We start from the raw sequence: 15,645 nt of genomic DNA on the forward strand, positions 1-15,645 counted from the left end.
CATTAGTGAAGGTTACAAATGATCTTCTTATGGCTTCGGACAGTGGACTTATCTCTGTGCTTGTTCTGTTGGACCTCAGTGCTGCTTTTGATACTGTTGACCATAAAATTTTATTACAGAGATTAGAGCATGTCATAGGTATTAAAGGCACTGCGCTGCGGTGGTTTGAATCATATTTGTCTAATAGATTACAGTTTGTTCATGTAAATGGGGAATCTTCTTCACAGACTAAAGTTAATTATGGAGTTCCACAAGGTTCTGTGCTAGGACCAATTTTATTCACTTTATACATGCTTACCTTAGGCAGTATTATTAGACGGTATTGCTTAAATTTTCATTGTTACGCAGATGATACCCAGCTTTATCTATCCATGAAGCCAGAGGATACACACCAATTAGCTAAATTGCAGGATTGTCTTACAGACATAAAGACATGGATGACCTCTAATTTCCTGCTTTTAAACTCAGATAAAACTGAAGTTATTGTACTTGGCCCCACAAATCTTAGAAGCATGGTGTCTAACCAGATCGTTACTCTGGATGGCATTTCCCTGATCTCTAGTAATACTGTGAGAAATCTTGGAGTCATTTTTGATCAGGATATGTCATTCAAAGCGCATATTAAACAAATATGTAGGACTGCCTTTTTGCATTTACGCAATATCTCTAAAATCAGAAAGGTCTTGTCTCAGAGTAATGCTGAAAAACTAATTCATGCATTTATTTCCTCTAGGCTGGACTATTGTAATTCATTATTATTATTATTCATCACCCGTGTTGGCCTCTCTTCATTGGCTTCCTGTTAATTCTAGAATAGAATTTAAAATTCTTCTTCTTACTTATAAGGTTTTGAATAATCAGGTCCCATCTTATCTTAGGGACCTCGCAGTACCATATTACCCCATTAGAGCGCTTCGCTCTCAGACTGCGGGCTTACTTGTAGTTCCTAGGGTTTGTAAGAGTAGAATGGGAGGCAGAGCCTTCAGCTTTCAGGCTCCTCTCCTGTGGAACCAGTTCCCAATTCAGATCAGGGAGACAGATACCCTCTCTACTTTTAAGATTAGGTTAAAACTTTCCTTTTCGCTAAGTCTTATAGTTAGGGCTGGATCGGGTGACCCTGGACCATCCCTTGGTTATGCTGCTTTAGACGTAGATTGTGGGGGGGTTCCCATGATGCACTGTTTCTTTCTCTTTTTGCTCCGTATGCATCACTCTGCATTTAATCATTAGTGATTGATCTCTGCTCCCCTCCACAGCATGTCTTTTTCCTGGTTTTTTTTCCCTCAGCCCCAACCAGTCCCAGCAGAAGACTGCCCCTCCCTGAGCCTGGTTCTGCTGGAGGTTTCTTCCTGTTAAAAGGGAGTTTTTCCTTCCCACTGTGGCCAAGTGCTTGCTCATAGGGGGTCGTTTTGACCGTTGGGGTTTTTCATAATTATTGTATGGCCTTGCCTTACAATATGGAGCGCCTTGGGGCAACTGTTTGTTGTGATTTGGCGCTATATAAGAAAAAAGTTGATTGATTGATTGATTGATTGCTACAGTTCAATAAGATGTATTCGGTTTTTATATTGGATCTGGAGAAATTGGGTTGAGTTTGAGGAAATCTTACCAATAACTTTGACATTGATGGTTCCGGTGGCGCTTCCCAGGCTATTCTCCAGGGTGATGGTGTAGGCACCAGCGTCAGCACGCATGCACTTCAGCAGCTCCAGATGAGCGCTGTTCATCTCCACGGCCATGGAAAGCCGGTCGTCTGCCTTAGACTCCACCGTGTCCTTCTGCCAGGTCATCTTTGGGTTTGGGATGGCTCTGTATGGGATGTTTAGGTGGAGCTTCTCTCCCTCCACCATCACCACATCCTTCGTCTCCAAATCCATGGTTGGAGCACCTGAGAATGCGATAACTTGATTATTACAGTTTGACTACATTTGTTAGTTTGGTTTTAATGAAGGTTGACTTCTTCAATCTCACAGAAGAAATGTATCGATTAACTGATTAACTGTACTGATGAACTGATTCCATCTGCTCAAAGTGATGTTAATCAGTGAAATCACCCGCTGATCCAGGCCTTAACTCTGTGTGGGTGTAGTTAAGGAGAAAAAACAACCAAGATGATGGTGAGTCTACACTTAATTACATACCTATTTATAATTTAAAATTTCTATCATAAAATGTTTGACACGAGGTGCTTTCAGGCCGGTGCTGTCAGGTGCACGGCTGTATCACTGAGCCAGTAAAAAAAAAAAAACAAACAATGTGCATGTGTTATGTGATGTGGCTTTACAAGGAGGAAGAAGCTTGATGAGTTGCACAGCATTCAAATGCTAAAACCACCAGAGATTCTGGGGCATCACATCCTGTTTGGATCCACATGAACATATGCAAGAAACTTCTGGGAAGGTCTTTGGACTTTCTGTCAATCTTCTGTGGATTTGTAATTGATGCATATCACCAGCAAATCTGAACTGAATTGAAACAAATTGAAGCAAACAAACAGATAAAGATTAATTTGATTGCATGTTGATGCTTACAGTCGGGATCTTTAGTGAAGACCTTGTCTGAGATCTCAGACGGATCGCTCACGCCAACTGAATTGATGGCCCGGACCCTGATGACGTATTTCTTCTCCGGCTTAATTCCATCATCGATCCTAAACTTGAGTTCCTTGACGGGTCGGCTGTTGACTCTGAGCCATTTCAGCTCCGGACGAGCCTCGGCCACCTCCACATGGTAGCCAGTAATGGGGCAGCCGCCGTCCTTAGCAGGAGGCTTCCAGGTGATGTTGATGTGCTCCCTGCTGGTGTCCGGAATGGCAACATCTTGAGGAGGAGATGGTGCACCTGGAAAGGAGGACATCTGTGTTTACTCCAGGTTTCTGAAAACTTTAGACGGTCTCAGTAGTTTTTCATTTTCCTTTCACAGACTCTTTCTGAATGTTCTGCAAAGGCAAAGCCGCCAGAGCTGAAGGATCCTCACAATGCATAAATTACACTAGACATGAGTCTCCCTGAGTAATGAATCATTTGACACCAAGGCATTCCAGTCAGGATCCTCCACACTGACTCCATTACTCAGGGGTCATGCTTTCTGTGTCTTCCTTCTGCAAAAACAGCTGATTAGTGTAGTCTGGTGTTTGGTAGACCACCTGACTCTGTTCATTAGCAGTGGGTGGAGCAGGAAGAGCTGGAAGTGTTGCAGATGATCTGAAGCAGCAGGGGTGTTGAACCTGTCTCTAAGCTCTTCCCAGATGTCATGATCCACTGGGAGATCGTCATGTTCAAAGTCAATTACAAAGTGATTTTACACAACAATGGCAAGTCACACTGATCTGGAATTGCAGGTGCTATGTGAGTTTCCTCTCTGGTTACGATACGTCTATGTTAGTTTCTGACACCGGATCCTGCAACAATGACTAATGTCCTGGAGACTTACTGGTAGGATCCTCGATAGTTAGGACCTCCGTTGGTTCGCTGGGATCTCCCACTCCAGCCTCGTTCTCAGCTCGGACCTGGAACTGCACCTCTGAGCCTTCGTCCACATCCGTCACTTTAAACTGTGGTTTTCTGTCTGGAGTCTTACAGCACTTCAACCAGCGGGTTCCCACCTTATCTTTCTTCTCAATCACGTACCTGTGATGTAAAATACGGATTAGACCTGACGATCTGTCCTGATCTGCCTACACTGTTTAACAGTTTTGATGGCTTCACACCAGCCTACAAAGTGGGCGGTGCCTTACTTGGTAATGGGTCTTCCACCGTCACTGTTGGGAGGTTCCCATTTCAGCTCCACGTGCCTCCTGCCGACATCCACCACTGTGAGGGCGTAAGGAGGTCCAGGAGTTGCTGATGAAAACAACAAATAATTACAATTAGACCACACTCGAACATGTTTGATTTTCCCACCTCAGTAACCTGAGTACAAATTTAAGGATTTTTCTCAAGGAAATTGTCAGAGAAATATAGACTGCCCCGACTCATGGTCAGAGGAAGACAGAGACAGGCGTCTTGCTTCAAATGAAGTCTTCATTACCGCGGGAGTGCAACCACTGAAGCCACGTTAACAAAACCTCAGACAATATACAGTCTGAATCACATGGAGGGGGTCACCTAGCAACAGTTTCTCCAGTCATAACTCTCCCCACCATCCATCACAGCTGCTGGACTTATCTAAACCAACGTTGGCCAACACAAACATATTTTTCTCAAACGGGGAAGAGTGGCCTTCTCTTATCTTTTGCGCCCTGAGAAGGCTTGTCTCTTGACTTCTCATATGAAACCCCTCAGAATTAAACTGTTTTATTAGAATTTAATCATTAACACAAATATGCAACATTTCCTGTCACGATAATAATGAAAATTAATAAAACACAAGAGCTTTTCCAACAGAAATTCAACAAAAAAAACCCCATGAAGTACTGGAAGTGAAACCTCCAGAAATCTCTCTGTGGACATTAATGTTACATCATGAAAGCTGAGGACTTCAGCTGAGTTTGACTGTGAAACTTACTGAAAGTGTCTTTGGCCAGCACTGCATCTTCCATCTCGCAGAATTCACCCATCCCCACCGCATTCTCAGCAGCAACGCGGAACACGTACAGCGAGCCCTCGTTGAGCGGCGACACAGTGTACTTCAGCTCCTTGACCGTAGTGTCTACGGTCTGCCAGGCCTTGCGCCTGACGTCCCTCTTCTCCACCACATAGTTGGTAATGGGGGAGCCACCATCACTGCTGGGAGCTTGCCACTTCACGTCGGCATTGATCTTTGTGATGTTGGTCACCTCCAGCCACTGAGGAGCGGATGGAGGAACTGTCAAAGGGAATTAGGGGAGAGTTAGAAACAGAAACAGCAGCTAACCTCTGCACCCTGAATTTATACTTACAGAGCCTCTCTCTGCAGACGACAGGGTCACTGGGGTCGCTTGGTTCACTCTCTCCAGCCTTATTGAAGGCTCTGACCCGGAAAGAGTACTCCTGCTTCTCCACCAGGTCTCGCAACTGGTGCTCAGTCTGAGGAACATCCTCAGAAATACGGATCCAGTCCTCACTTCCAGTCTTCTGGAACTCAATGATGTAGCCTTGAATCTTAGCACCGCCATCGTGCTCTGGTCTGTTCCACGCCAACAGGGCTGAGGTCTTACCGATGTCCCTGATGACAGGTTTACCAGGAGCCCATGGAGGATCTGAGGAAGATCAAAGTGTTTTTTAACCCAACAATTTGTTAAAAATTCTTCTGATACATCATTTATTGTCTTCCAATGTGTGATTTATTTGATTTGGTTATTTTTCTGAAATCTCTCTGTGACACACAATTCACAACTTTTGATACTGACACACTCACCATTTAAACTATAAATGAATGACTATACGTCATATCTGTTTCTGTATGTGGAACTCACTTTGTTACCGATAGGATAGGAGCTCAGTGTAGCAGGTGCACACCACAGCGTGTGCTGTTGCTGAACATAAGGATTTCTAAATTCCAAAAATTAACAGGATGTACAAATTAGCATGTGTTAGACAACACACTGGATGTTATGTAATGAAGTCTGGACAACAGAAATCGTCAGAGGGACCCAGATGGAGAACTGAGCAAGGGATTTTTGCAGGAAGCTCTCAGTTTGTGGTGTGTGCTAAAAGGACTTTTAAATTCCAAAAATAAGCAACATGGACAAATAAATGTGTGATGAACAACAGATTGAATGTTATTATGCAGATGAACACGGACTGCAGACCCAGTGTTGGAAATGCGACAATAAATATGTATGTATTTAATTTTTTTCCATGAACTCTTTAACGGAGGATTCATCTACATCGCTGTAGAGCTCCTCTTTTACTGGAGTTTCTTTTATTGATTTTGTTGTTTCCTGGGAAAGCCTCATATAAATAGTTAATATTCTGAAAATCGAACACGTGATTTTTCAAAATATAAGTCTCAGGACCTCCCAAATTACCGTATTTTCCAGAGAATATGTTGTATATGTAAGTATATGTTGTGTTTTTTTTTTACTAGTCCTGTAAGACTATATAAGTCCTGCGACTATCCATATGGACTCCACAACAATGCACACACACACACACACACACACACAAACAAAATCACAATTAATGAGCTGATAATACAGAAAAATGGTGTGACTTAGATTCTGGAAAATATGGTAGTTAAAAAAAAGCAACTGTGACTTATTCTCCAGAAAATAAGTCACAATATAAGTTTTTTTTACACCTGTTCATTATGTCTGACTTGAAAGTTTGATGTTTGTAGAAGCAGTTATCTATTAAATGAACCTCAGGTTTGACAAATGAAAACAATACCGATGGGATCTTTGGTCAGGATGGGATCTGTTTCTGAGCTTGGTTTTCCAGGACCAGCTAGATTCTCAGCCAGAACCCGGAAGCGGTACTTCTTCTTGGCAGTGAGACCTTTCACTCTGAGACAACACAGAAACATGAAGGTCATTCCTTCTGGAGGAACAATGTGCCTTTTTGTAATTCATTATGCATCCTGAAAGCTGGTATTATTTACCTGAACGTCGTCTCTGTAACGGGCAGCTTGTTGCATCTAATCCACTTGTCAGTCTCTGGATCAAGCTTCTCAATCCAGTATCCGGTGATGGGGCTGCCGCCATCCTCATCTGGCTCAAACCAGGTCAAAGACACAGCGTCCTTGGCAATATCGGAGGGAGTGACTCTGACTGGAGGACCAGGAGGATCTGAAACAGAAAGCCAGGTCAAGATATTGCCAAAGCACAATACAAAGTCTGAAAAAAGACTTAAATTATTCCCTGGTGACCATGTAAAAAAACAAAAACAAAAAAAACATGGCCCACAGAACCAGACAGATAATGTAGGATATGAAGAAACATGTAGGCATCAATGTGGCTGAACAAACATGGTAAACACTGATACAATGTACCGAAGGAATACTTGGCGACGATGGGCACGTGCTCTGCAGGTTCACCGATGCCGTACTGGTTCTCAGCGCTGACCCTGAACACGTACTCGTTCATTGCCGAGAGCTTGCAAGCCTTGAAGGTGGTCTGTTTGACTGTAGCCGAAAGCTTCACCCACTCCTCTTTGTCCAACAGACGGCTCTCCACGATGTAGTTGGTGATGGGAGAACCACCGTCGTCCCGAGGAGGGTTCCAAGCCAGCAAGCAGGACTCACTGGTGATCTCAGAGATATCAAAGGCAGCCGGGGGGCCGGGTTTGTCTGAAGAGGAAAAAAATTCAAAATTAATCATTATTCCTTTACATCCAGATTTTTACTTTGAGGTTTATTTTACACTTTGAACTATTTCTATATCATCTAATGTTTGCTCATTTTAGGAAACAGAAATTTGACTCTCATACAAACCGCAATCCTGAATCAGACACAGTCATTTTCAGTGTTTGTGCAACAAACGACGGGTAGCACAGACAGAAAAGTGTTATTTAATACCGAGGATGTTGACATCGATGGTGGCAGTGGCACGTCCACACATGTTGACCGCCTCAATGATGTAGGTGGCGGTGTCTCCTCTGCTGGTATTGTTGATGGAAACCTTGGAGTGTCCCGGTTGGGTTTCAATGGTAATGCGGTCATCAGCCCTGAGGACTAGATCAGCCTTGGTCCACTTAATTCTGGGATCAGGCTTTCCTGTCACGTCTGCAGGCAGCTCGATCTTTGTTCCAGCCCGGACTGTCAGACCAGCCAGCAGCTTCACGTCCAGCTGGATCTCTGGAGGTTCTATAGAGTTTTAAAGAAAACGTCTCACCATCAGATCTTTCACCAAAGGAAGGAACGCACCAACTAAATAATCCACCTTCTATTCAGATGGTGTAGAAGCAAATCAAAAATTAACAAGAGATGTGTGTTCCACCCATTTACAAATGACTTTAGTTGTTGCAAGTCCTGTTCCTTTTCCATTTGACCCAAACCCTTCAACTCCTCCTTTACAAAGATGCCTCACATTGCTATATTCACTCACACACTAATATCTGGGTGCTGCCATGTGAGCTGCACAAATGCACACCAGGACCAACTTGGAGATTGAAGACCTTATTCAAGAGCAGTTTTGTGACTTTCGTGTCTGATGGGGAATTGAACCAACGATCAATCATTACCATCACTCGTCTCCTACTCCCATACTCCTACTCCACCACTACCATAATATTTTACCTCCAATCCCAATAGTTTTACCTCAACCCCAATACATTAAGTCCCAAACCCTTTCCTTCGGATTGTGATAGCATTGCTCCATTTTGACTTTCATGTGCATTACGTTTAGTTCTGATTATAGGTCTAGGTGACAGCAGGCCCTCCTACCTTTAGGATCGACCGCCTGGATGTCATCGGTTGCCTTGCAGGGTTGGCTAGCTCCCAGTCTGTTGAAAGCTCTGACTCTGTAGGAATACCAGTGGCCCTCAGTCAGACCCTTCACATGGTACCTGTGAGTACAAAAACATGCATTACCCAAAACGTCTCAAAATTCCAGGACACTGATCACAAATGCACAGGCCCAAGAGTTTACCTGCAATAATTCATCCATGAGTTACAAATCACTTTTAAATTGTCTTTATAATCAACAACAAATTAAAATAAGTCTTACTTCAATTCAGGAATGGGATCCCCACATGGTTCCCACTTCTCTGTACCACGCTCACATTTGTCGACCACGTAGCCTTTGATGGCAGCACCGCCATCGTACCTCGGAGGTTCCCAGGACAGGAAGATGGTCTTGGCGGTCTTATCACGCCACTTCAGGTTCTCAGGAGGATCGGGTACAGCTGGGGATAAGAAAGGAATTATTTTGGGAACCACATTATTTTGACTACAGATCAAATCACATACTTTCTGTCATGTCAGTCTTAAACCATGTAGCCATCTACTGCAGTGGTTTTATGGACAACCACCACTGTGTGTAGAGGGAAGTAGAGGAGTTTATTGGTGAACTCAGTCTTCAGTCAGATTGTAAACCTGCATCCTGTTGGCCCATCACAGTTCAGGGTTTGAGGCTCCTGATCTCAGACAGAGCGACAGCATAAATACTCACTGGCAGGAGAAGAGATGTTGACAGGTTCATCGATGTATGCTGGCTCTCCAGGCCCACACTTGTTGCAGGCGGTAACACTGAATAAATACTCCTTCCCTTCCACAACATCCGTTACTGTGTGCTCCAGGTCCAGGATGCCGATGGCCACCTGGAAAAGTTCCAAAAAAACAAGAATGAAGACAGAATCATGGGAACAGCAGGGGATGTTTTTTTCAGGTTTATCGGTGACTCCCTGTCAGATGGTTGACCTCTGACATTTGAAGTAGAAAGTAGAAATCATGGGAAATTCTGAAGTTTTTAAATCTTCATGTAGAGAATAATCGGTGCAGCAGGGACGGTATCGCTTTCGCGCTACCGTACTGTTGTGATGAAAAGGGAGCTGAGGCAAAAGGCGAATCTCTCAATCTACTGGTCAATCTTCGTTCCTACTCTCGCCTATGGTCATGAGGGTTGGGTCATGACCGAAAGAACTAGATCGCGGTTACAAGTGTCTAAAATGGGCTTCCTTAGGAGGATGGCTGGTGTCTCCCTTAGAGATAGGGTGAGAAGCTCCGTCATCCGTGAGGAGCTCGGAGTAGAGTCGCTGCTCCTTCATGTTGAAAGGAGCCAGCTGAGGTGGTTCCATCTGGTAAGGATGCCTCCTGGGCGCCTCCCTAGGAAGGTGTTCCAGGCACGTCCATCTAGGAGGAGAAGACCCAGGACTAGGTGGAGAGATTATATCTCCACACTGGCCTGCTAACACCTCGGGATCCCCCAGTCAGAGGTGGTCAATGTGGCATGGGAAAGGGAAGTCTGGGGTCCCCCGCTGGAGCTGTCGCCTCCATGATCTCGGATAAGCGGTTGAAGATGTATGTATGTATGTACAGAAGAGGACTTCATTGGATATTCCTTCTTCTAATTATCTCTGTGATGAAACTGGAGAGAACTTTTACAACCAGATCATGTGGGTTATCAATTGGTGAAATCAAGTCTGGGAGCATTCATGGAACCACCTTGGATCCTGGAGAGCAACCCCCTCTGCAAACAATAGTCCATCCCCACATCTCTAAAGTAACCATCTATCTACTACAGCAGCGGAAATGTGAGCGTGTCCTCAACCTTCCTCAGCCACTGGGGTCCTCAACACTGATATACTTAAGTGCTGGGTCATGTCCAGAGAAATGTGCCACATGACCAAAAAGTCGAAGCTGACACTTCCTCACAACATCAGTGATCCTCCTCATCTTAGTCCCACTACGTAATTTCTTGTTTGATTAAAAGTCATTGCAGCAGGACCCAAGAATCCTCCAAAGAAAGTTGGTAGCAAAGACATCCAATCGTCACTGGTTAGGGTTCAAGTCCGACTACCAGACAGTAAGACAGGAAGCACCAGGACCCTAAATACGTGGACCTTCATTCTCCTGCAAAGATATTAGGATCACCAAACACTTCTGACCTCCTGACTCCAAGAGCTTTCCAGGCGTCTCTGGATCTCAAAGGCTGAGGACCCAGAGACAGAGCAGGTACAATTGTTTTTGATAAATAAAGCTAAACATTGAGTCGCACCTTGCCCCAGGTCTTGCGAGAGACTTCCCTCTTTTCAATCTCATAGTGAGTGACTGGACTGCCTCCATCATGCTCTGGAACTTCCCACATCAGGTGTACATGGCGTCTGGTTACTTCAGACACTTTGAAGTCCTTTGGAGCACTAGGGCATGCTGGGAAAATAAACACATCGAACCAATTAAAACCTACTTCAAGTGGGGGGGGAGAGTTCCTGATGAGGGAATGGATGAAAACAATGAACAAGCATCCAGCTTTCAAAAGTCAAACCCAAAACTGTCCACATTTAGTCCAAAGTCTTTATTAAAAAATGAGAAACATAAATCAAAAATCCTGACTTGCCATAACTTGTGACACAAGATGACGTTGTTTTAGTTTGAAAATGTGACATACCAATGACATTGACATCAATTTCTCCAGAAATTGAGGCAACATCGTTCTCCAGCTGTAAGCTGTAGGTCCCTTTGTCTGACCGGACACTCGGCGTGATTGTCAACTCTGTGTATGTTGGTTTGGTAACCATGGAGACACGATCTTCACCAGTCTTCAGCTCCTTGTCTGCAAAGGTCCACTTAGCGCTGGGTGTTGGGTATCCAGTGATGGGGACTCTGATTGTGAGCGGCTGAGGGACAATCACCTCCAGGCCTTTCCTGAAGGCACTAAGGTCAAAGGTCGGCCTGACTGCAGGAGACAATCACCACTTTAAGTTTAGCGATAACCAAGTGCAATTATAGAAGACATGAACATCATCTCCATCTGCATTATTTTTATTCCATTTTTTCGAGTGTGGGTGACAATATGGCGCCTGGCGTGAAGCTGTTAGACACTTTTTGGATGACTTCTGTGATGCTAAAGATTTGTTAAAAAATTCAGGACAATATTTTCTTTTTGATTTTTAGTTTTTATTCCTTCATTAGGGCATCAAATTCTTTTAATAAAAACTCATCCTGTAATGTTGTTCCTTTTGGCCAAACTGATTTTGAATTTGTGGTTTTGGTTCCCCACTGTTACTCTGTTACATGACGTCTGAACATTCTGATGTTTTTCATACCATGAGGGTCATCAGCAAGCAATGGTCCAATTGGTTCAGACGGGTCAGAGATGCCAGCAGCGTTCTCAGCACAAACCCGGTACAGGTACTTCTGTCCAGACTTCAAACCGGACACCTGTTGGTGAAACAACAACCTGCTGTAATAAAGGTGGACAAAGGTGGACATCTGAAATCTGCTCCACAGGAATCCTGCAGATATTCAGGAAAAGCTCCTTAAACTTGCTAAAGATACAAACTGAATGTGAAGATGGACCCAGTACCCGGTAGGTGAGGTCCGGACACAGTCTGGCATTGCATCGGAGCCACTTGTCGGTGCCGTCGTCACACTTCTCAATGATGTAGCCGGTGATCACACTGCCACCGTTACTGCTGGGCGGCTCCCACGTTAGCGTGACACCTGAGCTGGTTTGGTCGCTAAAGTTCAGGTTCAGAGGAGGACTCGGCCTCTCTGGAAACAAAAATGAAATTAGATTCAAACAGGACACAGAGCTGCAGTTTGATTAAACATAATAAACCCAAGATTCTCATTTCACTTGCTTCATAATCAGAAAAGTGTGGATTATAGACTTTAAAACAAAACCAGTTTAACGTATTTAAATTAGCCACAACCACAGAACAACCGACCAGCTCTTCACTCTCACAAGGATCCTGGAGGGGGCCTGGGAGTTTGCCCATCCAGTCTACATGTGTTTTGTGGACATGGAGAAGGCGTATGATCAGGTACCCCGGGAGATACTGTGGGAGGTGCTGTGGGAGTATGGAGTGAGGGGGTCCCTTCTCAGGACCATCCAATCTTTGTACTCACAGAGAGAGAGCTGTGTTCGGCTGCTCGGCAGTAAGTCGGACTAGTTTCCAGTGGGGGTTGGCCTTCGCCAGGGCTGCACCTTGTCACCAATCCTGTTTGTGATATTCATGGACAGGATATCGAGGCGTAGTCGGGGGGGGAGGGTTTATGGTTTGGTGGGCTCAGGGTCTTATCGCTGCTTTTTGCAGATGATGTGGTCCTGTTGGCTTCATCGGCCTGTGACCTCCAACACTCACTGGATCAGTTCACAGCCGAGTGTGAAGTGGCTGGGATGAGGATCAGCACCTCTAAATCTGAGGCCATGGTTCTCAGCAGGAAACCGATGGATTGCCTACTCCGAGTAGGGAATGAGGTCTTGCCCCAAGTGAAGGAGTTCAAGTACCTCGAGGTCTTGTTCACGAGTGAGGGGACAATGAAGAATGATATTCGGTGGAAAATCGATGCAGCAGGGGCGGTGTTGCATTCACTCTACCGTACTGTTGTGATGAAAAGGGAGTTGAGCTAAAAGGCGAAGCTCTCGATCTACTGGTCAGTCTTCGTTCCTACTCTCATCTATGGTCATGGGTGTTGGGTCATGACCGAAAGAACTAGTTTGCAGGTACAAGCAGCCGAAATGGGCGGGTGGCTGGTGTCTCCCTTAGAGATAGAGTGAGAAACTCAGTCATTCGTGTGGAGCTCGGAGTAGAGTTGCTGCTCCTTTGCGTTGAAAGGAGCCAGCTGAGGTGGTTCAGGCATCTGGTAAGGATGCCCCCTGGGCGCCTCCCTAGGGAGGTGTTCCAGGCACGTCCAACTGGGAGGAGACCCTGGACTAGGTGGAGAGATTCTATCTCCACACTGACCTGGAAATGCCTCGGGCTCCCCCAGTCAGAGGTGGTTAATGTGGCACGGGAAAGGGAAGTCTGGGGTCCCCTACTGGAGCTGCTGCCCTCGCGATCCAAACCCGGAAAAGTGGCTGAAGATGAGTGAGTGAGATTAGCCATGTAATATTGTAAAATTAACTAACTCTGTTATATTAAACACATTAGTTTCATAGCTCACTCAGAGTGACAATTTAATCCAGTCAGAATATCTGTTTCTCTGTCACATGACATATTTAATCCAGTCACATTATTTTACTCTGTCACATGACATTTAATTCAGTCAGATTATCTCTTTCTCTGGCACGAGGCATTTAATAGTCAGATTATTTTTTTACTATGTCATATTAGACATTTAATTCAGTGATATTATTTTTATTATATCGCTTCAGATGTTTAATCTGGTCATTTCAATTGAATTTATTTTAATTTATTTAGTTTATATAGCTCCAAATCACATCAAAGATGACTCAAGGCGCTTCACACAAACAAGGTCTAACCTTACAACCCCCAGAGCAAGAAGACAGGCATATTATTTTATGACACATTAAGTTATAATATTTTTACTGTTACAGTAGATATTTAATCCAGTCAGATTATCTTTACCAGCAGGTTTCAGCATCCCCTCCATACTGAACTGTCCATTCAGAGTTCTGTATGCATCACATCTGGAGGAACATCTTATATCTTTTGTAAAAGTATAAATTGTGTTTCTGTGCGGTTTGAATGAGAAATATTTGCTTTGTTGTGTTTTGAACATTTCAGACGACCTGCTGCCTCAACTTTGGACTCACGACTCTTCTGTTACAATCAATGATTCGGACTCACCAATAGGGTTCATGATCTTGACTGGGTTGGTGGCGGCACTGGGTCTGCCGAGGCCGGCCTTGTTCTCGGCTCGGACTCTGAAGATGTACTCTCTGTTCTCCACCACGTCATTCAGAGTGGCGGAACGGTCGCTTGCGCCGGACACCATCGCGGCCTCCCAATTCACCGAGGTTCTATCACGGAGCTCAATCATGTAGGCGGTGATCTCAGAACCACCATCGAACTGGGGAGGCTCCCATGTGACGGTGGCACCAAACCTGTTCACCACACCTACTGCGACATTTTCTGGTGGGTCTGGCACGTCTGAATCAGGAAGTACAGTGGATTACATGGTTATGATCAAATTCCTCCAGATGACAGCTGAGATCTGTTAACTACTGAAGGTGCAGAAGATTAAAAAGACTGGCAAAATACTCTTACCAAACTTGTTCTTGGCTTGGACGGCATCCTCTGTGGCGACAGTGGGTCCACTACCGACTCGATTTCGGGCGCAGACTCTGAACAGATACATGGTGTCTTTCTGGAGCCCGCTGACGCAGTACTCTGGAGTATCAGCTCGATCTGTGGCCAGGGTCCAAGTCTTGCGTTTTACATCACGTCTCTCCACCACGTATGCGATAATCTTGCTTCCGCCATCGCTCTCTGGCTCCTCCCAGGCCAAACTGACTTCGCCATCAGCAGTGTCAATCACTCTCAGGTTCCTGACGGGTCCAGGAACATCTGGGAAACAACATAACACCTCTCAGATTTATCTGACAAATACATGACTCAAAATAAAACCTGAAAAAAATCTGATGTTGACCCCTAGTGGCTGAGGTAATAATTACAGCTGGTTGCTTGCTTCCTGTCACTGAAAATATTTGGTGCTGGATCTTGAGAACCTGTGAGTTGCTATGGGTGTAGCCAGTGTTGATTTCATCAACACCCACAAAGAACTGATTCCTGTTATGATCTACAGTATGTCCAGAGTGCCTGGACAGAACGTGTCCTTGGTGCTCCTCTTACCGTTTTATGTGTTGTTTCATTTTGTCTTTGAGTTCAGTGTGTTTCCCCTCACAGTGTTTCCTCTCCTCTACACTCGAGTGCCCGTTTAGTTGATCATGTTTGGTACTTAGCTTTGTCCCTCATTAGTTTTTACTTTTGTGTCCTTCCCCTCCAGTTAGTTTATGTGTGGGGTTTGTTGTCTTCTCTGTCTGTCTTCCTGTCTGTTCTTTTGTCATGTTTCTTCCCCATGTGGCTCATTAGGGAGCTAACTGCTCTCAGTCGTGGAGCTTTAAAGGGGCTTCCTAATGCCGGGCACACATTGTCAGAGTGTTTTTGGTGTTCTCAGTGTTGTTTCCTTGTTCCTTGTTCTCTCGTTTGATTCCTGTTTGTGTATCAGCTCCTGTTAACTCCTTGTTCCTTGAGTCCTCCATGATTCCATAAAATAAGTATTTCCTTCCGGTGACTTTCTGTGTTTCCACTGAACCAGCTTTTGGGACTTATGACTTTTATGTTGGTTTGCCTGAATTACAGTGTCATGTTTCTTCTT

General features: G+C 44.7%; 1 protein-coding gene across 1 annotated transcript in view; it reads right to left on the reverse strand.

Annotated features, from left to right (window-relative positions):
- The window catches only part of LOC117525277 (titin-like), a 363,294-nt gene that overhangs the window by 140,018 nt on the left and 207,631 nt on the right, over positions 1-15,645 (reverse strand). Inside the window, 19 exon segments of the mRNA XM_034187118.1 lie at positions 1,610-1,888; positions 2,532-2,840; positions 3,433-3,629; positions 3,737-3,842; positions 4,507-4,806; positions 4,880-5,179; positions 6,312-6,427; positions 6,523-6,709; positions 6,913-7,209; positions 7,438-7,725; positions 8,305-8,426; positions 8,588-8,765; positions 9,032-9,179; positions 10,577-10,728; positions 10,967-11,254; positions 11,625-11,739; positions 11,885-12,072; positions 14,115-14,417; positions 14,535-14,834. Coding sequence (XP_034043009.1) covers positions 1,610-1,888; positions 2,532-2,840; positions 3,433-3,629; positions 3,737-3,842; positions 4,507-4,806; positions 4,880-5,179; positions 6,312-6,427; positions 6,523-6,709; positions 6,913-7,209; positions 7,438-7,725; positions 8,305-8,426; positions 8,588-8,765; positions 9,032-9,179; positions 10,577-10,728; positions 10,967-11,254; positions 11,625-11,739; positions 11,885-12,072; positions 14,115-14,417; positions 14,535-14,834 — 4,173 coding nt within the window.

This window comes from Thalassophryne amazonica, chromosome 14, assembly GCF_902500255.1.
Source record: "Thalassophryne amazonica chromosome 14, fThaAma1.1, whole genome shotgun sequence".
In the NCBI taxonomy this organism is placed as follows: Eukaryota; Metazoa; Chordata; class Actinopteri; order Batrachoidiformes; family Batrachoididae; genus Thalassophryne; species Thalassophryne amazonica.